This window comes from Macrobrachium nipponense, chromosome 41, assembly GCF_015104395.2.
Source record: "Macrobrachium nipponense isolate FS-2020 chromosome 41, ASM1510439v2, whole genome shotgun sequence".
Lineage (NCBI taxonomy): Eukaryota > Metazoa > Arthropoda > Malacostraca > Decapoda > Palaemonidae > Macrobrachium > Macrobrachium nipponense.
This window is the reverse complement of record NC_061102.1, coordinates 56544882-56570136: the sequence shown is the minus strand read 5'-3', so window position 1 is coordinate 56570136 and position 25255 is coordinate 56544882. Positions and strand designations below refer to the sequence as shown.

Genomic DNA, 25255 nt, shown 5'->3' with positions numbered 1-25255 from the left:
TCCAGTATCGTAAGGCCTGTGGAACCACTTGACAAGGTGGGAGGGAGGATGCGAGAACGTCGCCTTCCCTTGTTCCCTTTACATCGACAGCCACACCTTAACCACTTTCAACGCTTTCCTGGAGGAAGTGGACAGAATCATCTTGGGAAGGAGAGCAAATTCCTGCTGACTCTTCAACATCATGAACGACGAGGTAGGTGACGCAGGAAGAGAAGTGAAGAATCCAGGATAAGTCAGTTTGGCCAAACCTTGACCCCTCCTTCCTCATCCTCCGAAGAAACTGGTGAAAGACCTTCCTTGTCTTAGGGAATTGTCCCACTGGAGGAGCTTTCTTAACGTAATTAAGAATCTCCACCAGCTGTCTTTTCAAGGAAGCAAGAGAGGGATCCTCTGATTCTGTAGCCGAAGTCTGTTGTTGCTGATGTCCTGAAGCGGAAGAATTCGAAGGGGCAGGTGCGGAAGAAGACATCGCGGGAGAAGGAGCAGGCAATGTGGAAGTGAGAGTAGGCAAAGCGGGAGCTAGTACTGGTGGTGTGGAAGTCAGTGGTGGGCGCACGGTAGAAGGAGATGGGAATGCATCCATCCGTACATTTGGGTGATAAGTGCTTCTAATGCATTGACTCTCTGGGAGACGGCAGTACAGGAGAGTCCCACGGGTGAGCAGGTAACCACACAGGAGCAAACACCGAAGGGTCAACCCTGAAGCTACACAACGGAAGGGCGTCGTAGTCCTTAAGCTGCTTGACTGGTACTGGGGACTCGGGAGCTGCATCCCGCACATGACTCTTCAAAGGTCTAGATTTGTTACTACAGCGTCTACGATGCCCGAAATGAGACTCCGAGTCAGAACTGATGAAAAGTGGCCCACATCCACAGACATGCCTTTCCAATGACAGTTGGTCATGTCCTGGGACTTAACAACAGGACCGACAGAGGGGGCGGCAGCCCATGGGCAAACCCCATCAGTCTCCCATGGGCTTCCAGTATGTCTTCTCCCAGTAGCAAGGGAGCAGGACAGTGATTTGTCTTGGAGACCCAATGGGACGGGCAACCAACCACCTTCTCCACTGACACTTCACTTTTCACTTTGTCACTTTGAATTTTGGCCTAGCCTAACTCCTTTCTTTCTCTATAAAAATGAATAATCTACCCACCTGTACGCTTTCTCCAACTCCAGTACACTCCAGAAATCACCTTAAAACACCAGCACCACAAGACTTACGACCCAAAAAACAACTCCTACCAGACAGAGAGCTCTCCCCTACCAACCACACACCACCAACACGTGCTTTCTCCTGCCCCGTGTTATTGTTTACATCCTGCCGACGCCGCCGCCATCTTGTCTATGACGTCACAGCCTATGACGTCACAACACAACTTAAATACATCAACAGACACCTTCTAGAATCTACCACATGTTGTCTATATATAGGACACCCACCATATTTCAACAATGCATAAAATACCCATAACAATTATACAATATATAATCACACTTATCTATACCCATAACAATTAAATACAATATATAATCACACTTATCTCTTTCTCCCTCCCCTCCGACTGTTTCCTAACTAGTATTCCCCTCTTAATTTCCTTCGTCCTCCAACTCTTTACCCTCTACATAATTTCTAATACATTCCCCTGAAACTCCTGCTTTAGTTAATACATCAGCCACTTGCTCCTTTCCTTTTATCCATCTCACCTCCTTTATTTCCCCGGATTCAATGGTTTCCCTTATTGCAGCAATATCTATTTTTAATCTCTTGCTACTTACACCAGTGCTCGATTTGATGGCGGTCATTAGTGTTTTACTATCAGTGTTAACCAAGGCTTCTAAATTTCTCCCTCCTACTACCTCTTCCCACAAATGCTTGAAATATATCAATCCTTCTACAGCTTCCCCAACACTCAGGGCTTCAGCCTCAATGGTGGATTTTGCCACTCTCCTGGATTTACTAGACTTCCACCATATGGGACTTCTCCTCTTCCCATCTGTCAAAGAAATAATATAACCCAGTTGAGTATGGCCATCTTCTATGTTTCCAAATGAAGCGTTTCTGCATAGGCTTCCCAATAAACCCTTTCTTCTTTCCATCTCACTTATTGTAACTTCGCCCATCATGCTCTTAGTTTTTCTCACAATTTTAATAAGTTTCTTCATATCCTGAGTTGTTCCTTCTTTAAATGCTTTACTTAATTCGCTAATATCATATGATATTTCTGGCATCGTGTGTAGTGATACCCAATTCAGCTGTCCTACCACTGATCTGTACTCTGTTAACTCTTTTTGTTCTAGCACTCTATTACCCGTATATCTTCTAGCCTCTGGTTCTCTTATGGAATTTATATACTGCCACTGATTAAGGGAAAATCTATTCTCCTTCTGCTCTATTACTACTCCTATATACTTGAACCTTTTACTCTCTTGTTCTCCTACTTGCAATTTCCCTTTCAATCTCCCAATCGTTTCCTTTAAGAATCCTTCAGTTCCTCCGTAGCAAAAATCATCTACGTGTGTACACAAAATGCCTTCCAATTTATTGTTCTTTTTCCAAAAGAATATATTAGGTTCTAGTCTACTTCTCTCACCTTGAAGCTCCTTCACTACTTTCACCACTTTACAATACCATGCTTTTGCTGCATCCTTGAGCCCATAGACTGTTTTCTTCAACTTCCATAATCCCCTCCAACCATCTTCCCTTGGTGGCTTCAAGTACACTTCTCTTTGTATCTCGTCACCTTGTAAATATGCAGTTTTGACATCCAATGTATAACAATTCCAATTTTTCACCTTTATTATGGTTAGACAGAATTTTAAAATTTCAGCATTGCATGTGGGAGCATCCTTTCCCACTCACCATTTCTTCTTCAAACCCTCTAGCTACCCAATCTTGCTTTACATATCCTTTCCCCCCTTTTATTTTTTCAGTTACTATCCATCTTGTAGATATAGCTTTTTGTCCAACATCATTTACCTCCTCATATACCTGGTTATCTCTCCAACTTAGAAGTTCTTTTTCTTTAGCTTCCATTATGCTTCTATTTTCAAATCCAGCAACACCTCCTCTTCATCTTCAATTTTTTCTACCTGACTATAATCCCTCAAGTTAACCCACCCTTTGTCACCTGACTGTGAGTCTCGTATATTGTACGAATCAGCCCATGCTTGGCTTGATCTTTTTTCCTGCAAGACCTAAAATAGGTCCATTCTTCTACTTGTCCTGTATCATTGTTTATAGCCCTAACTCTATTTCCCTTTTTGAATTTTGGTATCTCTTCCATTAACTCGCTTTCTATTGACCCACTTTGCCGTTATCTTCCACTGTTTCCTCTATCACCTCTCTTTCTATAGTCTCTTCTGTGTCTGCATTCCTTCTCTCACCCATTATCTCCTCTCCTTCCAGCCAATCTACTTTCCCTTCATTTGGGCCATCTGACCTACCTTTCACCCCATGGGATTTATCTATTCTAGCCGATATCTCTTCTGAATCTGGTGATCGTCGTTGAATCCTGTCACATGTATCCTAGCTACTTCTCTTAAAGAATCCCCATGTTTGACTATTATTGTTTTCCCCGATACTCCCACTACCTGAGCAGGTCCTCTCCATTCATTTTCATTTTCCCTCTTATAGAATACCTCATCTCCTACCACTGCTTCTTCAAATTTATGTTCTCTGATGTTTTTGTTTAGCGCTATTCTTATTTTATTACAGGACTCATTTTTTATAAATGCTTCTCTGGCCTTGTGCATTGCATTCAGTGTGTCCCTTACCATACCCTCTTCCATCCCTTTTTCTCTGCTTGCAGGACTAGAACTTTCTTCTCCTATTAGGTTAGGCAGTGAAGGGTTTTTTCCAAATACTAATTGGTTGGGAGAGAAACCTCCATTATTCATTAAACAGTTCCTAGCACTCACTACCCATTTCAAAGCTAGGGACCAATCTACTTCCTCTTCCTCCATCATCTTCCTTACACTTCCCTTGATCATGCCTACGGTCTTTTCACATAATCCGTTGCTCCACGGAGATTCTGATGCTGTGGCTAATACTTTAATATTCCATTTTTCTGCCATCCTCCTTACTTTTTCATTTTGAATTCTCCCCATTATCTGACAATATTTTGGAGGGTGCTCCAAATATAGCAAACCAGCACTCAAAAAGTATCTTTATTATAGTTTCTGGTTTCTTATCTTTTATCCAACAGGCCTGACATATCTCGTTGCCATATCCACTATTACCAAGAACTTTCTCTCTTCTATCTCTCCCACATCCATCGCTACGACTTCATTGAACGTTTTACTCCAAGAAAAGCCTACTACCGGTTTGGCGGGGTTTCTTTTGTATTTTTTACAAACCTCACAATTTTTAATCAGTTCCGTTAGTAACTTTCTTATTTCCTCTTTTTCTTTTTCGATTAACCCATTACTCCATTGTGCTTCCTCTGTTAGCTTCCATATTTTATCTCCACTTCCATGACCAAACTGTAAATGTAATTTCTTCATTGTGTCTTAATTTCCCTCGGATTCTTTCCCTTCCAACCCTCCAGTAATAATTCTTCTACCTTCCTCCTCCTTATAGGCACTCTTAAATGACCCTGTTCGTCTTCTCTTAACTACTCACTTTCATTCCCCCTAATACTTCTACTATGACACAATTTTCTTTCAAGTTTAGGGTCATACCCATTTTACTCATGGTTTGCTTACCTATCAGCCAGGGTATATCACCTTGCAGAATTTCCGTCTTCAAATAAAACTTTCTGTTTTTTAGTATCACAGGTATTTCTATTATTCCTCTGGACTTATAAGATGTCTCACCAAAATTAAACACTTTATTAGACTCTGTCCTAGTGTCCCTCATTCTCCTCAACTCTTCCTGACTCAAATCCATGACAATACGTGCTAGTCATAATTCCCCGCAAACTGTTGATTTACACCCTGTGTCCAAAATTGCATCAACCACCTCCCATGATGCTTCCACTATTTTATTAACTTCTCCTACATAAACCTCTTCTTCTTCTGTCCCATTTTCTGTTTTTACCTTATTTTCTTCTAGTCTTGTTTCAGTTTTCTTCCTATTATGAAAATTCTGAGGACAATCCCTAGCCCAATGCCATTCTGAGCTGCATATTGCACATACTGTTACCTTCCCTTCTTTGTTTATAGGATTTCTACCACCCCTTCCTCGGTTCCATCTTCCCCGATATCTTTGGTTTTCCCTCCCTCTCCCAGAACTGGCATTGCCTTCTGACGAACCCCACCATTCCCGTTCCTCTTTAGTCCTAATCCCTCAAATAGTCTTTTCATTGTTTGCGACACTGTTCCGTACTCTAGCTTTTCTTGCCCACAAGCCGATAATACCATTTGTTTTTGATTTTCCGTGAGATTTGCTTGCTCTATTACATGATACCCCTTGACTTCGCCTTCAAGCGCGCCTTTCCCCACCCCATTGCTCTTTCACACTCAGATGCTGCCTTCTCGTATCTAATTAAATAGTCCGCCATATTTTCACTAGATTCTCTTCTTATTAGAAGGTATCTTTTTATTCTACCGTAATTCTCCATTACCGAGTCTTTTAGATAGGCTTTATCTAGTTTCTCTAGGATTAACTTTGGACCCTCTGTACCAGTAAGTTTATCTTTATCTAATGCTTCCACTAGCTCTCATGCTTTCCCTTTTAAGCTCATTCTCATTTCTCTATCGCCGGGTATTTTGTAATCTTCTCCATACAACAATAGCCAATCTTCGGCTTGACCTTTCCATTCTTTGTATTCTTCTTGTATCCCGCTAAACCTAGGACATTCCCTTCTCCATCTAGTAGTCTCCCTTTGTTCACTGTCGGATCCAGGCATCTTTGATCAACCACGCTCTGCTACCAGTTTGAATTTTGGCCTAGCCTAACTCCTTTCTTTCTCTATAAAAATGAATAATCTACCCACCTGTACGCTTTCTCCAACTCCAGTACACTCCAGAAATCACCTTAAAACACCAGCACCACAAGACTTACGACCCAAAAAACAACTCCTACCAGACAGAGAGCTCTCCCCTACCAACCACACACCACCAACACGTGCTTTCTCCTGCCCCGTGTTATTGTTTACATCCTGCCGACGCCGCCGCCATCTTGTCTATGACGTCACAGCCTATGACGTCACAACACAACTTAAATACATCAACAGACACCTTCTAGAATCTACCACATGTTGTCTATATATAGGACACCCACCATATTTCAACAATGCATAAAATACCCATAACAATTATACAATATATAATCACACTTATCTATACCCTTAACAATTATACAATATATAATCAGTCACTACTCACTTTCTCCACTTCATCCATGAGGCCCTTAAGAGATGCTCCCAAATCCGCAACAGAACTTAGAACTAGATTAAACTTGACATCATACTTATTATTAATCCTCAATTCAAGACTAGCAATGGCATCAGGTTCGGAAGCATGGGAGCTGAGCACTGGAGTAGGAGGAGGGCTGAGGATAGAACAATTTTTCCCAGGCGTAGAAGGAAGAGGCAGACCAGTGTGTGTCTTAGGCCCTACTCATAGAGGCCCTACTTTCGGCTCTAGCAGCCGCCTTCCTATTCCTATTTTTCACCAACCTATTAAGGCAGGACTTCCACCTACTCTCATCCCACTCCTTACACTCCACATGTACGCTCTCTTGTACATACTTGACCTCTGCACTTGGTGCACCTCATGTGTGCATCATAGCACAACTTGGTCAGTTGCTGCAATAGCAAAGAGTGGAATTACTAGAATCAGACATACTGATAAACAAAGAGAATGAAATTAATGATGGTAAAGCCAACCAAAATAATACAACAGCAGATAGAAAATAAGCTAAAGCGACTACATCACCGACTTCAGGCAACTAGAAAGCAGCTAACATGAACATAGGAAGTGTAAGATAACATCTTGTCGGCTGACGCTATCGGCTAATGTCGCTCACGAGTTCCTGTTGTGGTGGGTAGGACCTGTCACCCACACATTGCAAGTCAATTGCATGCTTATTTTTTAAATTTTAGGATGCCATGCGAGGCTAATCATTAGCTAAGTAATTACTCAGTAAGTTACATCTACAAAATGTCTACGATTTTATTTCATAACAAGTTAGCTAATATATGGTATACAACAATGTTGTCTTTTAGAATAATGCTGAATATTAGCAATCATACAGTAGAACCAAGCTGGAAATCGCAGTTGGAGTTGTAACAGTAGTGCACACAAACCAAAAGTGAGAAGGTGACTGATGGGTGCCAGTGGTTCTAGGCAACGTGTAATAATACTATCATTCTTCTGACTGTTAGACTAAAGACCTCTGAGTCTGGGGTGTCATTCAAAAACCAAGGATGAGGGCACTTACAATGGCTGATGGGAATGTGACAAAAAAAAAAAATTATCATTCAACGAACTAGTCCAATCTGAAAAAGAATAAACACTTACCTCAGGAGTAGGAACTAATGTGGGTGGAGGCAAAGGCTTGATATCTTTAAGAACTTTATCCTCTAACTTTCTGTTCTGCTCCTGAATTCTGAGGGACTGTACAAACTTTGTCTGCTGCTTCTTTTTCTTCTCTTCTAAAGACTATTAAGAAGAAAGAAATAAAACTCAAAATCGTTACAAATTAATATGGATTACACAGTAAATAACATACAGGGAATATAATAGAAAAATGCAAAATATAAACAATTCACCTAAAAAGTATCAGGATTACGTTTGGCTGGACATGTGGTTAGGATGGAAGAAGGCAAAATGCCTAAGTGGTTATGGAAAGATCAGTAAAAGGGAGAAGACTGGTGGGGGGACCAAGGATGAGAAGGAAAGATAAAGTTTTCAAAGATCTAAGAGAATTGGGGGTGGAGGATGCTAACAATAGCTGGAGAAATGCAGCACTCAACAGTGGAACGTGGAGAGGTCTGCTGCCAGCGAGCATGGGCCACTAGCCACAGAGAGAGAGAGAGAGAGAGAGAGAGAGAGAGAGAGAGAGAGAGAGAGAGAGAGAGAGAGAGAGAGATACACAAAATAATGGCAAAGTAGACAAAATATTGGACACTGTATGGAGTGAAGTAGTACAATGACTCCTGCAGTAGGCTTTCCTCATTCCCAAGAAGCTCTTCTATGATTACAGGCTGCTCTGTGAGGAAGAACCTGTGCTGGCAAAAGGCCAACTCAACCAAAAACAATAATCTCCTACGTGAGGTTATGCACACCAAGAGGAAGACCTCCCTCTGCCAGAGGATCATGTGGGCCCACAGTTGGCTCACCTAGTGAACAGTGTAGGATAACACCTTACCTGAGGGGCCCAGATACATCTCAAGGTCTTGCCATCTCTCCAGATTAATATTGAGGAATCTTTGATCTCTGGTACCTATCAAATCAGATGATGACTCTGATAGTTCTTGCCACGATGAGTACTATGACGCTGACTTCGAGTCTCACTTTTCTGTTCAAAGCAGATGAGGGGCACTCTGTCTCCCCACCTGTGGATCACCACTCCAAGGTCCTGGGGATGGTAGTGGCCTTTAGAATGTAGAATTTGGCCTGGAAGGAAATTGGAGGTGGCAATAATTTCTCCAACCTGGCTGAGGTAAGGCTAGTTCTTCAGTCCACCATCAGGTCATACAGCTCAGCAATGAGGCCCTGTACCAACGGAAAGCAGGGCAGGCGGAACAAATGCTTCACCTCCAGCACCCTCTCCTCCATCTGTTCGAAACAATAGTGTCATCTGGGGTCGCCAGGCATAGAAGCTGGCAGGTCAGCGAGGCCCAGACATCTCCTGATGTAGGCAACCAAGCCAATAAAGATCAATTCCATTCTTTCCTGAACTTCCAAATGTGCTAGATTGTCCTCCCCCCCCCCCCCCCCCCCCCCCCCCCCCCCCCCCCCTCTCTCTCTCTCTCTCTCTTTCTTTTCTTTTGCAGTCTTTATCCTCCAGGTTGATTAAGGTGGAAGTCTCCCAGGTGGAGGAAGACACCTACCTTGTGGGCCAGTCTCTGTCTTGGTATCAGCATGATTCCATCTTTGAAGCCCCTCCTGGAACTGTGGCACCATTGGAGGAGGAGGGGCCTTCACGCAAGCCTTGGCAGAAATGGAGGGAGTCTAGGTGTTCCAGTCAGTTGGAAGTGAGACTGGGGAAAGGTCTTTTGGATGACTCTGAAGCATCAGTCCCACATCTCCATAAAGCATCTGCCTCAATCTGCGCCTGGAGTGGAAGCATTTACACCTCTATTGCTGTCTCACAGAGAACTTCCGTCTCCTGCTCCATTTGATGGTTCTGGTCCTCTTGGACAATGACCTAATCAACACCAAGGAAAGAAATGGAGGCGATGAATGAAGACATTGTAGACACTACTGAAGGTGACTTGGCTTGGATGCTACTGCCCGTCACCCATATTCCAGATGATGATCCATGAAGGGGGGAGCAAGGGAAGTCCACACATCTAACAGTCCCGAATTCCAGTTGTTGAAGATAAAGATGGGAAACTGACCATCACAAACCTCTGAACCTGACCTGAGTGTTCCTATTTTTCCAGGTACTGAAAGAGTTGCCAGAGGGACAGGGGATGGGGTCATTGTAGCTTTTCTAGGTATGTCCCCTTTTTTCATCTATCATACAAGGCCCACTGTGAATCCTGCTACCCTTCGCATTTGCCACGTGTTGTCTTTCAAGCACTCTTTGCCCCTACATGAGATCCAAACAGAATGCAGATCAACTGCTAAAATGGATATAAACTTGCTATATGGCTTATCTCTACATGTGCAACACCAAAATTTGGGTTTATTCTCTTCCATGGTGGCCATACCTGCACAAAGGAGCTCACACTAAACAATGACCACTATGAACAGACAAATGAAGGTCATCCATGTGGCTCACAAACCACAAAGGAAATCACATTCTCTTCCATGATAACCATACTAACAGAATAAGAGCTCCCACTCAACAACAATTACTACACACAGCTCTGGCAAAGAGAGGTTATCCTCAGGGTTCACAAACCACAAACAAAGGAAAGAGCTTTCTTTTCCATGGTAGCCATACTAACACACAAAAGTTCAAACTGAACAAAGATCACTACGCACAGCAATGACAAAGTGAGGTTATCATCATGGCACACACCACAAATAGCACTACAAAGACCTGTGTTCCTCAAAAAATGCCCTAACAATACAGAATTCATGGGCTTTGGCAACAGGAAGGATCTCCATTCATAGGCAACTGTAGAGATAAAAGCGCTGGGAAATAACACACATCTCACGCACATAGAAGAATCTCGGCAACAAAAATGGGAAGCACAGTGGATGCGCTAGACTGTTATTGACTGTAGTCTGGTAGGGTTTAAGGCCTTTGATAGGCTCACCCTCAGTAGCCATCATTTGCATGAAATTAGAAGGGGGGAAAGTGGGAGTATAAGTAAAGCAAGGATCAAGAGACACCCAAAACTATCAAAAGGGTACATTATTCTAGATATTCCAGGATGATGCCTCCCTTTATGGTCACTGACCAAACAGATAACCATACCTTTCCATCATCATAATAAAATGATTTAATTACTGTGCATTGATACAACATATTGTGAAGGGAAAAAAATATTATGAATTGCTGCTTTACTTCATTTCTTATATTCAATCAAATCACTGCTAAGGCCGTCGGTTACACATCCTTGCAATATACATCTTTTGGCCTATTTCTTTACTCTTCATTTATCTTTATTCCTCTATAACCAGCCCGAGAAGAGCCTTTATTAGGCTCAGAGGTCTGGATAAACAAACCCTTTATATAATAATAATATTCTTCTACCTACCCCTTCACAATTTTAACTTAGCTTCTCACATTTCTAACCTCAGGACATTGTGGTTACTCTGGACTTTCCCAGGAAGAGCAAAACAAGGCTGTCTATTATTATTTGGAAGCAATCCCCCCACCATATATTTTAACAGTACCCAGTGCCCTTTTATTGCTTCCTGCCCTCCCACTTGTACTTTGGCATGCATTAAAGACTGAGAGTCCATGGGTTCTTGATGCCACCTTAGTCTTAGGATTAATATCATAGTCCATAAATTAGGACTCAACATCATTCCTGAGTTTGGCATGAAACAAAATACTTTGCACAAGATTCTCTCAAAATTTTCTCACCTTCTGTTTAAGATATGCCTCCCTATCTTCTGTACTCATTGTGGCTAAGATGCGTTTTTCCATTACCTTTTCTCGACGTTTCATTAGCTCATCGTGCAGTTCTTGATCAGGAATTGCCTGTTCAGGATGACACCAAATTAATCAGTAATACACCAACTACCTGAATACACTGTAAAACAAAAAGCCAACAAAACATTCTCTGCAGTTCCTGCAGCATATGCAACGTGTAATGATCATCCATCTTACACAAGTACACAATAATTCTGTAACACTTACTGCTATATGCTTAAGGCTGAGCTTGTTGAGAGCTTGATCCATAATGTAAACAATTTTCCTTCCCATTCCTCGAACACCTTTGTACATTTTTCGCTGGTGGAGTAATCTTCTCATCACTGGCATTCGCATCACAGTCTCTGGGGTTATGACCTGATTAAAAGATCAAAAACCCATAAAATGTATCTATCTCCATATTAATAATATTCCAATACAAAATGTTATTAAATAAACCTCTATTGATTAACTACAGGTTTTCCTTTTTCCTAAAAACATCCATCACTTTTTGAATAAGAACACATTACACTTTGGCTACCTTAAGATACTTACATTGAAATCTTGATTACACAGAGATAGACTCTGAAGAAACAAAGTTGCCAGGGTCTGTCCCATTTTCTGACAGGATACTAAAAACTGGCAACTCAACAAAATGTTCTGGCCTCCCATTAAGTAATGAAATCTGTTAAGTAACAAAATCACAATTGCATAGGCAACAATAACAACCTGGATCCAGTGTAACAACTGAGAAAAACTAATTTCTTCTTCTCTTTCTTTTTATGTATCATTTTTCATTCAAAATTCTGAGAAGGTCTTGCAGCTTCTGAATTCAATAATGAACGCAACAATAAAGGTAGGCACGATAATTTTTAAAAAGTACATTACGCACATGCGTACATTTGCCGATTTGACAGTACAGAGGAAGCAGATAAGGTTTTGTACTGCATTTTTGTGCATCCACCTTGAAAATAAAAAAAAAACATCCACATCTTTATATGTGCGAGAGCTTATTAGATATATTACAGAAACACTTTTTTCATTGAATGGCATAACCAAGAACTGCCCTTTTCTATCATTTTTTTATTTTCAAGTTTCAAACTTTCTTATATAAGAGAACCCCAAATTAAATATAATAATGAATGCAAAAATACACATGATGTGTAGAATAAAGAATGAACACAAGAAACCTGTAATGTAATAAATCTTATGTGCTTAGTTGTGCACTAAATAATGATATAAATTTTTTCCAGCTGTTTTGGGATGAATTCAGACTATAAAAAAGTATCTGCAAAATGTTATTTTTGTAGTTACCTTCACACACTGCCGTCCCATATCAAAATTGTTTTCTTCAATATTGGTATCTGCTTGTCTGCTTGCCTTGACAATGTATAAATTTTGTTTTCCCAATTTAAAGGTATAAGTGCTTGCCTGCTAATGCAATGTGATACATAAATAACGAAAACCTCAAAAATCCCAACAAAATGCATTTACCAGGAAATATGCAGTTACAGGATAGTCAAAGTGTTTTCTCTGCAGTAATGCAGTTAATCATGCACTGTCAAACAACTGGCCACTCTCTGCAACACAAGAGGACTGACCGACTGGTCTTTAAATAGGTTTCCACACACTATGAATCTGGATGGAAAAAGAGTAGAATTAATTGGGGACAATCTTTCAAGCCATGAAAGCTTTGCAGCAATGGCTGTATGTGGGCAAAATATTTTCTTTGTAATGTTACCTATGAAATGAACATTAACTCACCCAGCCACTGGACATTTTACTGGTAAAATGTCACTTCTTATAAGATTCTCCTGTATGGTATAGAGACAAAATTTACTTTTGCTTTTATAATTATATTATGCAAAATATTGTTAATAGTACTATTGTCAAAAGGAAAGCTGGCTTTTTATAAAAACTTCCTCCCTTTTTTATTATATTATATTGCTAGCATTATTTTGGCTAGTTTATAAAATCAAAAATAAGCAATTCTTAACCTTGCGTCTTTATATCAAGTTTACGTTTAATAAAAAAAAAAAAATATATTTTCATCATAAAATTAAGTTTCATATAATCTACCTCGCTCAGTAACCTTTTTGAATTTTGAGGTAGCACTTCTCAATTCTTTTACCAAGGTGACAAACCCTTCCCACTATTGGGGAACATAGAACAATGGCAGCCATAAAACAATTTGTTTATGGTTCTCTTGTCCATGAGAGGGAAGGAGGGCTGGCTCAAATATGGTAATTACAGTGGACCCCCCGTATTCGCGTTCTCCAGATTCGCAGATTTCTCTGGGGAATGTTTCCCTGCATTATTTGCGGAAAATTCGTGCATTCGCGGTATTTTTCTATGATAAATATCCACAAATTCCTGGTTTTTTTTTGATGAATTTAATCATAAAATGCACTTTTTGTGATAAAACTATTAAAAAAACCAAGTATGAAAATTTTTAGTAAGGTTTTCTTGAGTTTTAACTAACAAAATAGGCTGTTTTTAGCATTTTCATAGGGGTTCCAAACATTCGCGGGTTCTAACTATTCACGGGGGGGGGGGGTGTGTGTGTGTGTGTGTGTGTGTGTGTGTGTGTGTGTGTGTGTGTGTGTGTGTGTGTGGGTGTGGTGTGTGGTCTGGGTTACGCATCCCCCCCGAATACGGGGGGGACCACTGTACTTGGTAAGCATATATGAAACAATTAATTTCATTATTATGAAAATATTTTAATATAACTTACCAAGTAATTACATAGCTGAATCCCACATTGAAAGGAGGTGGAACACATGGCATCCGTGGCCCATGCAAGAGGGCCTGGGGCTGGCAAGCAATACAGAGGAAGATAGTTTCTGGAGATGGCAAACAAGTCTATCACTGGTTTGTCCCAGAACATCCACAAATCTAAACAAACAAGGGGGTCCAGGATCCATTCTGTGGGAAGGACCTGCTTTTGATGGCTTACCTCATCTGCCATCACATTTTGTCTCCCCGACATGAACCAAGTGACAAGTCATTTGATTTCGGTCTGCCCACAACCATAAGTCTCTCGCTGCTTGACATAGAGAGAAGGAATGGGTCCAGCCTTGCTTTCAAATATAGGCTAAGGCCATGGTGTTGTCCATATGAACCACTACTGTCTTGTTGCGGACTAGGGAGGCAAAACTCTGAAGGCCTAGTTGAATTGTCTTCAGTTCTCTTACATTGATATGCAAGCCCTATTGATCTGGACTCTATGCCTCGGAGAATTCTTGATTTTCTAGCAAGGCTCCCCCGGATTCTTGTTCAACCTCCTCTTCTGAGGAAATCAGATACAGGTTGCCATCCTGGACAGGCTTAGGAGTGGTAGGAGCTTTCAGAAGGTCCATAATTTGCGTCAAGTGACATTTAACTGAAGCCAGAGCAGGATCATCAGGGTCCACTGATGAAGAAGACTAAGTAGGTCTGACGGGAGGAGGCAAAAGTAACTGCAGTTTCTGAGAAGACGAAGCAAATGATGGGCGCCCAGGTGTGGGCGCTGGGCACTCAGACTGCAGTGCAGAACGCCTGGAAGTCGATTGCTTGGGCATGCTCCAAAGTCGAGCAGACAGGTGAGAAGTGCTCCATACAATCTGAAGTGGACAGAGGAGGGTACTGAAGGACAAAAATGGAAACTGAAGGGTCTGCTGAGTAACTGTTTGAAGGCCTGGGACTAGGAAGAGAATGCTTGTACTTCTTAAAAGGCACTGGAGTCCCCATCGGATTGGGACTCTGACCAAAGCTTCCAGGAGAGCACTTAAGGGGGCTGGCTGGTTCCCTTATATATGGGGGTATAGGGCAAAAAATACAGTCAGGAAAAATTTTATGGAGCTTCATATGGCAATGGAGAATGCGTATAAGAAATATTTTATCAAAATTCCTCTTACTTTTGTAGTTACAGGGTAATTAGTAAACGTAACTCATTAAGCCAAAATCACTGATCCATACAAGAAAATGCAATATTTCTTCTGTTATCGTGTATTTTGATGATTATTATCAAAGAAATTGTGAGCAATGGCATCTGTTGAGATTTCATGAGTCGCAGGAGGGAAGGGAGTCTGCTTACCACCTTTCAATGAGAGCAGAAACCTTGTATAGTGTACACGTTCGAGTTTCACCTCTGACATTCTCTTGCTTTCACATCTGTTAATCTTAGTTTCGGCAAGAATTTCATCATGCCAAAGATGAAAAGACAAGCAAAACATCTCGCTAAAATACAGACGAAGAAAATTCGCTCTAATAAGCAGAGTTAGTGAAGGACAGAGAGTGAGTTGCGTAGGAGGTAGTGCCCCGTCTTGCCTGAATGTAGTGCCCAAGGCTACGATCTATGAGCTAAGGGATCTTCATTTACGATTAAATAATCATTATTTATTAACACTGTGTAAAAATACAAAGAAAAACTTTGAACGCCCGTATCTCAAAACTATACTTATTAACCTTTAAATTCTATCTTCTCACTTAGTTTTACAGCTATAGCATTGAAATTTGGTATATGACTTAGAAAGACATTATAGAACAATCAAATGAAGCCCTTTTTAAATAAAAAATTTTTGTTTAGTCTTTTTCCGAAATTTTTTTATAATGAAAAAATTCATATCTAGCAAAAAAATTACTTTTAGAAAAAAAAACTCTTCACTTGTTTAGAGGTCTACATCAGGTCTATATATGGTAGTAATCCAAGGTCTTAATATAAATATTAAGGGAGGAGATAGACTTTGAAAAATGCTTATTTTTGAGATAAATCGCTGGCATCACTAAACCAAAGGTCAGGGGCGAAAATCATATACCGTTTGGAGATGTCCCAGGTCACCTTATTAAGTGGTATGAATGTCAAAGTCCTGTCCTTAAAAAATGGCATTAGCCGGCCCCCTTACAGACAGGAAGAGTCCAGGTAATGTCTACAGCACTTCCTGACCATGCTTCAATCATTGGTAGAGGTTGATGACAAGCACATGCCTGGACAAGTCTTTCTGATGGCTGTTTACCAACACCTGGGACTGTACAACAGGCATGGTTGAGGGGGGGTGACTACCTGTGGGTAAACCCCTTCGACCTCCCTTGGACTTTCAGTATGTTTTCTCCAAGGGTTAGGGGAACAGGACAGTAACCTAGGTCTAAGAGAATCGACGGGATAAGTAGCCACCTCCTCCACCTGCACTGCACTATCACTATCTGTGCACATTTTTTGCATAATCAGTTCAATAGAAGCCCCCAAATCAACAACAATGCTTATAAATTAAGCATCTTATCAAATCTAGTCTCAATATTGGCAATGGTATTAGGATTGGAAGCAAGGGAGCCAGGCACAGGAGTAGAGGGATATTCAGTAGGATGGCCAGTATTAGGAGTGAAAACAGGAGACGAAGGGAGAGTAATACGGCTAACTTCTGAGCTAGGCCAAGGTGTAGCCTCTAAACTAAGAGAGCGTTTCTTGGCTCTTGAAGCCGCCGTCCTCTTTCTATCTTTCTCTAGTTCGTCTAAATGAGAACTCAAAACCTTCCATAGATTACTATCCCAATTGCATTTTCAATACAGGTTTTACCCCTAGTGCAATGCAGACTGTAGGAGAATCTTAGGCTTTAATTAACCTAGCCTTACAGTGTGCCTCACAGCAACAGTGAACATTAGAACCAATAGAATCTGACAGATTCTGACTATTTTGTTGAAAACTGGTACAAATCCGTACAACAGACTGACTATAGTCTGTGCTAATAAAAACAGAACTATTGTACTTCACCAATCATATGAAATAACTGCAAAATCCAACAAAAGCTGCTGCATATGGTGTGATGTTAACACCACAGGCAGCAGAAACAAATTGTTTGATGGCTTACAGGTTGTTCCTGTGTTCCCTATTAGTGGGCAAGGCCTGTCACCAAGGATAAACAATTAAGAAGTGCTATTGCGAAATAAAAAATAACTCGCCGTACGCAGTACATACATACTTTAGCCATGTCATTACTTGGTAAGTTACTTCTATGAAATCAAAGTTTTTAGCACATAGTCAAGTTAACTTGTGTGTGAAAAAGTTATTTTACAATTTAATAACTTATGATCACATACAGCCAAATGTTTCTACTCATTTTGTACTAATTATCATCAAGAGCATTTGTGATATTTGTGCTGCCTTCACAATTAGTTCAGTTATCTTAGGGGCAATGATTCAAAAGAAAATTTGTTTTTCTAACTTTGAAGATTTTGTTTTTATTTGTATAACCTTATTTCTAAAATAGTATGAATTGACCCTAAAAATGTCTAAAAAGATCAAGAAATCAAACATTGGCATATTACATTCATTTCCTATTGCCATCTAGTAATACCAAGGTTGTCCAGGTTCAAAACTATAATATAAACCTTACACAAACCAAGAAAACAGCCTTATGGAAAATCACTGTATGTATATGACTATATAAATTATCTTTATGGAGTCTAGCATAATTTTTTTACTATTTGTATTTAACCTGACCAATTAAATGATGGAGCCTAGTATGTATATTCTATCGATTATTTGTATCTGACCAGTCACATTTCTAATTCATAGGACTGGCTCATGCTAAGCATTAAAAATGAAGTAGTAATTTAACCAAAAGACCAAATCAAAACACCTGACAAAGTTTAAAAAAGTAAAAGACATCTAACTACACAGTTGACTGTCACTGAGAAACTGCAATGGACCTTTAGAACCTTATGTAACATGTCACACATGGGGCACACTACAGACAATACCAGAAAACAAGGAGAAAAATCTTACCCTTTTTTGAGGTGACTTCTTTGGAGAACCAGTTGTACCACTGCTGGTTACAGGAGTTTTTGAGGATTTAAGATCAAATAGTGTTGCTTGCTTCATTTTCTTATTTGGTTGTGTATCTTTCTCTGGTTCTCGTTTCAATGGTTTGGGTAAATTAACTTTCTCTGGTGTCTTCTCAAGTTTTGTACTATTAGCTTCAAATTTAGGAGACTTGCTGGCAAGTGCTGCCAAAGAAATATCATCATCACTGTCACTAGTTTCCATCTTTACTGGAGTTTCAGATTTAACAGGTACAGGCGCAACTGCATTCACTTTAGCTTTAGGAGTTCGCTTGAAACCTGGCTTTGGACCAGGCTTCTTTTTGGGAGCATTTGGATCTTTTGGCTCCTTCTTGATGGGCTCTTTTGGCTCCTTCTTGACTGGATCTTTTGGCTCCTTCTTGACTGGATCTTTTGGCTCCTTCTTAATTTTCTCCTTTTCAGATTTGATCTTTTTATTGTCCTCACTCTTCTGTTTTTTCACCTTTTCCACTGGCTGGTCTAATTTCCTCTTTTTGCTGCTGAAGTTGAAAGAAGGCTGGGTAAATACGGAAGCAAGTTTACTTGGTATGTTGTACTGCTTGACCAAGTCTTCAGATACAATCCAAGGAGTGAATGCACTGGCACGCTGCCTCAAGGCATTAGCTCGGATAAATAGACGAAAGTGCTCCTTTGGGGGTATTTTGTATGTTCTCCTGAGGGAAAAAAATTAGTACTTGATAAAAAGTTGAGTAAAGTTTCCTAAACTTTCCCAGTACTACTTCTATATGAAACACACATACCATTTATAGCAAATTCAATGTAATGAAACAGCAAGTACAGTATTCACACATTGATGGGGCCATTAAAACACCTATGATGGCAGAACACTCAATCTAATGCACTTATCTAGTACAGACCCAATGGGAAAAAAGGGGCAATAGAACATATGTAATATGTATAACCCAAAAGGAAACAACAAACCAAAATTTAAGGTTGAAAGTCAAGAAAAAGGGAGAATTACAAAGCTTGGCAGTACCAAGAAAATTACCAAACCTAACTCTTGAGAGGACTGCTAATCGCTGCAGTCAGTCATGGGTGAGAGGGGAGAGATCACCTTCACACAACACTAGTCAAATTAGTATCTACACCAACAACAGCTCAAGTCACCTTTTGACAGAAATATTACATAGAAAAGAGATTAAGGTATGATTCTGTTAATTGTTGGACAAAATTAATGTAACATCTTTAATACCACATATAAGGTCATTTCTTCATTAAAAATTGCCAAAAGCAAAATTTTCAAACATTTAGCAACCTAAAAGCACCAATTTTAAATTTATTTTTTTCCTTGTGTAAAAAACAGCCATTTGGATAGGATTGTCCTTCATTGAAAGCTTGGTAACAAAGTTGTTAATAGGAAGAGGTGGGAACTGCATGGGAGGATATGTATCTATAACTCAATCACTGTAAAGCTGAATTTTAAGGGCAAGTAAAAATGCTTTGTACCCTTACTCCCCCTTCCTTGTCAACACTGCATAACCATAAACACTCAATAGGCTTATCAACATAAACCATCACTTTAAATTGAAAAATTTATACAAAAGACATTTACCTACTTTTTTTGCCCCATATTTGTAACAAAACATGTGCAACCCCTTCTTTTTCTCTCTCTCTCCTAAAAGCAATGTCTTCTTTTTCCCTCCCTCTCTCTTAAATGACATACAATTCAGTAGGCAGCATACCATCAATGTATTTTTATACAACTTTCTTATCGTGTGTATTATCATACACGATGCAAAATGTGTGTGAACTAAATCCATCTGCATTAGGGAGAAAAAACAAACAAAAATCATCATCTGCCAAATGCTATTGGGATGACAAAAGCATACAGTATTAAGACTTATACAGGCAGCCTTTGGTTAGCGGCAGGAGTTCCGTTCCTGGCTGCTGACGCCGATCGATTTTTGACGCTAAGCCATTTTAAAGTCCACGGCTGCCGCATACCTTCTTTTGGAGTACGTACTAGACCAGTTACCACAGCCTAGACCAGTCAAACGGTGCCATAATCCCACAATGGCGCAATAAGTAAAATTATATTTAGGCAGTATAGTACTATAGAATTTACTGTACAGTACATTATAGTATAATAAATACTACTGTAAAGTGAAAAAAGCCAGACTTTAATATTAAACCTTTGGGTGTCTAGAGTTCGTAAAGATATAATAAGGTTTTATACAGTGTACAGGTAGCTATAGTGTTTAAGTTACGATAATTCATCTTACGATAATCCGATTTTACGAGAGACCAAATTACAATAGCTTAACTTTATCCCATCTTCTAGTTACATAAGTTCAAAAACAGCAAAAGAGAATGATGAAAGTATGGTTTTAATGTTATACTCATTGCGTAAACGTGTACAGCCATGAACAACCAAACGAGAAACAACTTTTTTCCTAAGTACAACCAAATTGGCTTGCATTTCAATCATCGTACTATAGTACACTATTACCATAGTTGTTATATATGACATTATGTAGAATAGGACCGAGATCTCTTAATGTAATAACTTTATTCGCTATAGATCAAAGATCAATAGGGAAATATACTGTTAAATTTAAACCCAGTTATAGCTGAAGCTGAGAAAACGGTTCAAGCTGCTAATGACCATTATCGTGCATCAGCAACATGGATAAAACTCAAGTAAGCGTATGCCATCAAATACAACCATAGACAAAATTGAGATAAAATCATTTTAATAAAAACTACTGTGCTTGAAAGAACACGTTTTACTGATGGTTTCATGCCGATAAAATAAAAAACGTAAAGTTCATATTACGATATAAAGGAAAATTGCGAACGGAATCATGTTTTGCTCAATAAACATCCCGCCAACGAAATCTGTTAACGAAAAAAAGAAAAGAAAAATAAAGTTCACAATGACGAGACATATTCAAGTCATATTTCCACCTAAAAATGTGTCGTATAAGGAAAAACGACCTTGTCTTATATAAGTCAAGTATCTAAATATTCCTTTCTGCTAACTAGGAGCAAGAAAATCCACCCAGAATTGCGTTAAATATGGCAAAACAAACTCGTACAGTAATACCCTGAACTTACGTGATTCAATTTGCATGAATTCACAATAGCGGAAACTTTTCATTGGAACATAACCAATTATACACGAGTTCTTCACAATAGCGTGAACATTTGTGAACCCTCCAAAAGTGTTTATGTTTAATTTATTATACAAATTTTTTAATTTTAAAGTTTTTCTGTATAAAATATTTATTAAAAATTTATTATTTTTATTTTTGTACATGCATAAATATGCAGCTAGTGCATATATGTACTTTTATAAGATGTGATACCCACTCACAAAGTTACTGCACTTTTCAAAGATGATATCCCCTCAGAAACTATTTAATTTCCAAACTATATACTAATATACTAAGTCAATTAGTATAGATTTTCATGCTTTTAAGTGTAAAATCAGTATGGATATTTTGTATGCTATTTATATTTTTGAAAATAATACAAAGGCAGTAGGTAATTCAGTGTTAATCACTATATAAGAACTCCATGATCAACTAGTAAAACATCAGTTGTTGTTGTTCTGTGAAAATTACTTTCTCAACCTCAGAGAAAAGTGCTGGTACAATCTGTATGTACTATGTTATGCAATTACAGCACATACAGTTAATGTACTTTCAGAAGATGCGATCCCATTCACACTTTTTAAAGATGATACCCCTCCAGAGTTTTACCTCACATGACTATGTATTTCTCTCTCTCTCACACTAATTCATGATTGTAAATTGATTTCATTTTACCTTCACCCTCTGGAAACATTACTTAGGTACATACATGTCTTCTTTATTTTTATCTAATTGTGACTTAGTTATGACTGACTTATGAAGTTTACCTAGTGATATAAGGAAAACTTTTACTCTGACAGAAAAAGAAAAGGCATCCCATGAATTAGGGGTAACTTTACTATACGTACAAAACTGGATACATATGTAAATAGTAGTTACTGTAATTATTTTTATGCCAACCAGTTATTCCTTTTTTAAAGGTTATGTATTAAACTAACTTTTAAATCAAACTACAGTATCTTTAATTTCATTTAAAAGTTAGCCTAATACTTAAGGAGCATGATTTGGGAAATCTTTAGTGTTCAAATTCTAGAAGCAAGCATTTATTAGCAATTTCAGAGACCCTGCCAAACTTACGCGAAACTTCCCCTTGCGCAAGGGGGTCTGGAACCTAACCTCGCATAAGTTTGGGGTATTACTGTATTTGCCATCAGCTGATTTCCAAACCAAAACATTGGCTGCTCCGAGGAATACCGGCTTAGATCTACTGTAGTATTTTATAATACAATAATATGAGAATACATACAATATTATTGGATACAGTGAAGTAATGTATAACTTTTTAAAAGATTTATGGAATATATGCATATTTACTTTTTCTTCTATGCTTATCTTAATTTTCATCACTATACCATCTACGTAGCAGCGGCATCCAGGGCTCGTACGGTCGTACCTCAATTTTTTGCTCGTGTAACAAAATAAAAAATTGACAGTTACAGAGTTATATTTTGTGATTCTATCCCATGGAAAAACAAACAAATTGCAGTGTTGCAAAATCAAATGTATATGCAAGTTTTGACTTTTAAAATCAATTTATGCAACAATTGTAAATATAATTTTATAAAAATGTGATTCAATTATTAAATTAAAATCTTATTATTCGGGCGCGACTGAACAACCTATTCTCTTCATCATGTGAAGGGCTGTTACAGACTTCAATTGGACATGTGTACTGCCACTATATCATATTTATGTACAAAAAAAAAAAAAATAAAAAAAAAAAAAAAAAAAAAAAAAAAAAAACTGAAATACATTTTTCGTACACAGTTTAAACAAAAAAGCATGAAAACTTATAACAAAAAGATGAAATTTCATTAACAAAATGAGTTATAATTAGCTCCCAAATTAATAAAATATAACCATGTGAAGTCATTGTAAATGCATTTTTCGGAACAAAAACTAACATGAAAATCATCCTCTGATAACGTGGAGGGCAGTTACAAAAGCTGCCTTAATTTGTATAATATTTACGTACAAAAATAAAAATAACCTATATGTAATATATTTTCATACACATTTTAATCATAAAAGCATGAACATTTATAAAATCAACAATCGATTACTAAATTTGCAGTTTTTTAACTATATTTTCGGAAGAATGGCAGGCAGCGGCGGACAAGAACGAACATGAAAAAACATCCTCTTTGATTGCGTGCAGGGCAGTTTCAAAAGCTGCCTATGTATCATATCTCTGTGCAGCAATAAAAAATACCCTATACGTAATACAATTTCATACACATTTTGAACATACTAATAGCAAGAACATCTATAAATCGCCACATGATAGCTAAATTTGCACTTATGTATTTAATGTCAAGGGCATATATTTACCCTAATACCCATGCAATAACTCTCAATTAAATTTTTAAATATCATTTACATAACCTTTATGGTCTGAACGGTATTTCTACAAATGTATGTACTTGTTAAGACATAACGGCAATGACAGCGCTGTTAACAGAAAATTGTGCCGTAAAAATACCTTATTTTTTAATTAATATTTTTGTTGACAGCCGTAAAACTGATTCAACGCCAAGTGATTGCTCCATTAACCGCAGGCTGCCTGTACTTGAAACAAACCCCGCAGTAGATTATGGAAAGGAGGTATAGAAAGGTCATTATCATCATTATCACAGTATCAAATAGTTTATCTAGAATGTGACTCCAGTAAGGCTGGCCTAAATCAAAGGGGAAGAATATTTGTTGCAAAGGCAATACAAAAATACTGCAGTTTAATCATTGAGGATGGTCACCTTTTATGGGGGCATACTGAATAGTACATGATTTCAGAGGGAAAAGCGTGCAAGAAGAGACTTCTGAACAATAGAGTAAGATTTATATAAAACTTGTGTTTAAATCTGTTCCAACCAGGCAAACTTTCTGGTAGTACACTAATTTATGAAAAAACCATCAATCAATGAAAAGAGGAAGCTATGCAAATACGCATGGTGTAAGAAAAAAAATTCTAAAAAGTTTTCCCTACCTTCCAAAGGAAGTCGAAAGTGATTATTTACAACCCCTTGTGGAGCCTCTTTTACAAGACACTTGTAAATTTTACAACGTTATACGTACATGTTTTTTTTCAATTTATTTTATTTCAATGTGTAAAATCACAATTACAGCTCAGACAATATCATAACAGATAAGAACTAAAAAAAAACTAAAATCAGTTCTGAGTATAACTTACCACAGCCCCTACAAGTCATTAATAGACCACTGAAGTGCTCTGAACGTCTTTCATGCTAAATTCATCTAAATCATATGCCACGTAGTATTAATATTCACGAGTTTGCCCATCCACCACCTAAACCTGTTTAAGATACTTCTTTGATGGTGCCTGTCCATTAAGGGTTATGATATAGAATGGAAGAGGATTACAAGTACATGAACTGTTGGGAGATTTAGTAGAGATGACATACAGATACAAAAAGCTGGTAAAGGGGAATAAAAATGGACATACAGGTGGTGGTACATATTAGAAAGGCAAAGACCTGAAATTTATGAGCAGGTATAGTTATAATATAATTAAGGTGAATGACAAAAACAGGATCAAAGTGGCTGAGGAGGAGTAGTAAAAACCAATATTACCTGGAAAAGGGTAAACTGATAAGAGGGAACACAAAGGACTTAATCTTTTCTATAGAAGGTAATGACCTTTCAATGAAAAGTGTTAAAAGTACCATACAAATTAAAACTCATGAGTTATTCCATCTAAAGATCTGAAATTACCATACACACACAACAGTGTGTTGGGAGCAAACAGAAGCAAATGACACTGAAATGGAAGTGGTCATAAAACTCATTGGAAAGTACTTTGGGAAAGTTGAAAAGACTACATCTGACAGGAAAAATAAGAATACCGGAGGCATGGTTGTAAATGTACTGAAGCCTAGTTTTCCACTATATCAGTACGTTGGAATTGAGACACCCAGAGCTGAATACCATTAATCATATCAACAGCTTTTACCACACAAGTAGAGGTTAGCAATGAATTACAGCAATAAGTATGGCAAATCAAGGACAAATAGTATGAAATGAACTGAAGGTAATGGAAAAAGTAGTTTGTCAAATTTGAGACACGGAAGCCTAAACACAAGAATAAGACTTTATAGTGGCAAC

At 38.5% G+C, this 25255-nt stretch overlaps 1 protein-coding gene across 3 annotated transcripts in view; it reads right to left on the bottom strand.

Moving 5' to 3' along the window:
- The window catches only part of LOC135212778 (tyrosine-protein kinase BAZ1B-like), a 245752-nt gene that overhangs the window by 188188 nt on the left and 32309 nt on the right, over nucleotides 1-25255 (bottom strand). For all 3 annotated transcript variants that reach the window (XR_010313993.1, XM_064246550.1, XM_064246551.1), the window contains exons 5-8: nucleotides 17965-18694; nucleotides 11433-11582; nucleotides 11157-11273; nucleotides 7466-7606 (exon numbers count right to left, since the gene is read on the bottom strand). Coding sequence is in view for 2 of the 3 variants with exons in the window: in XM_064246550.1 (XP_064102620.1) it covers nucleotides 7466-7606; nucleotides 11157-11273; nucleotides 11433-11582; nucleotides 17965-18694 (1138 nt within the window). In the remaining variant the exon portion in view is untranslated. The remainder of the gene's footprint in view (nucleotides 1-7465; nucleotides 7607-11156; nucleotides 11274-11432; nucleotides 11583-17964; nucleotides 18695-25255) is intronic.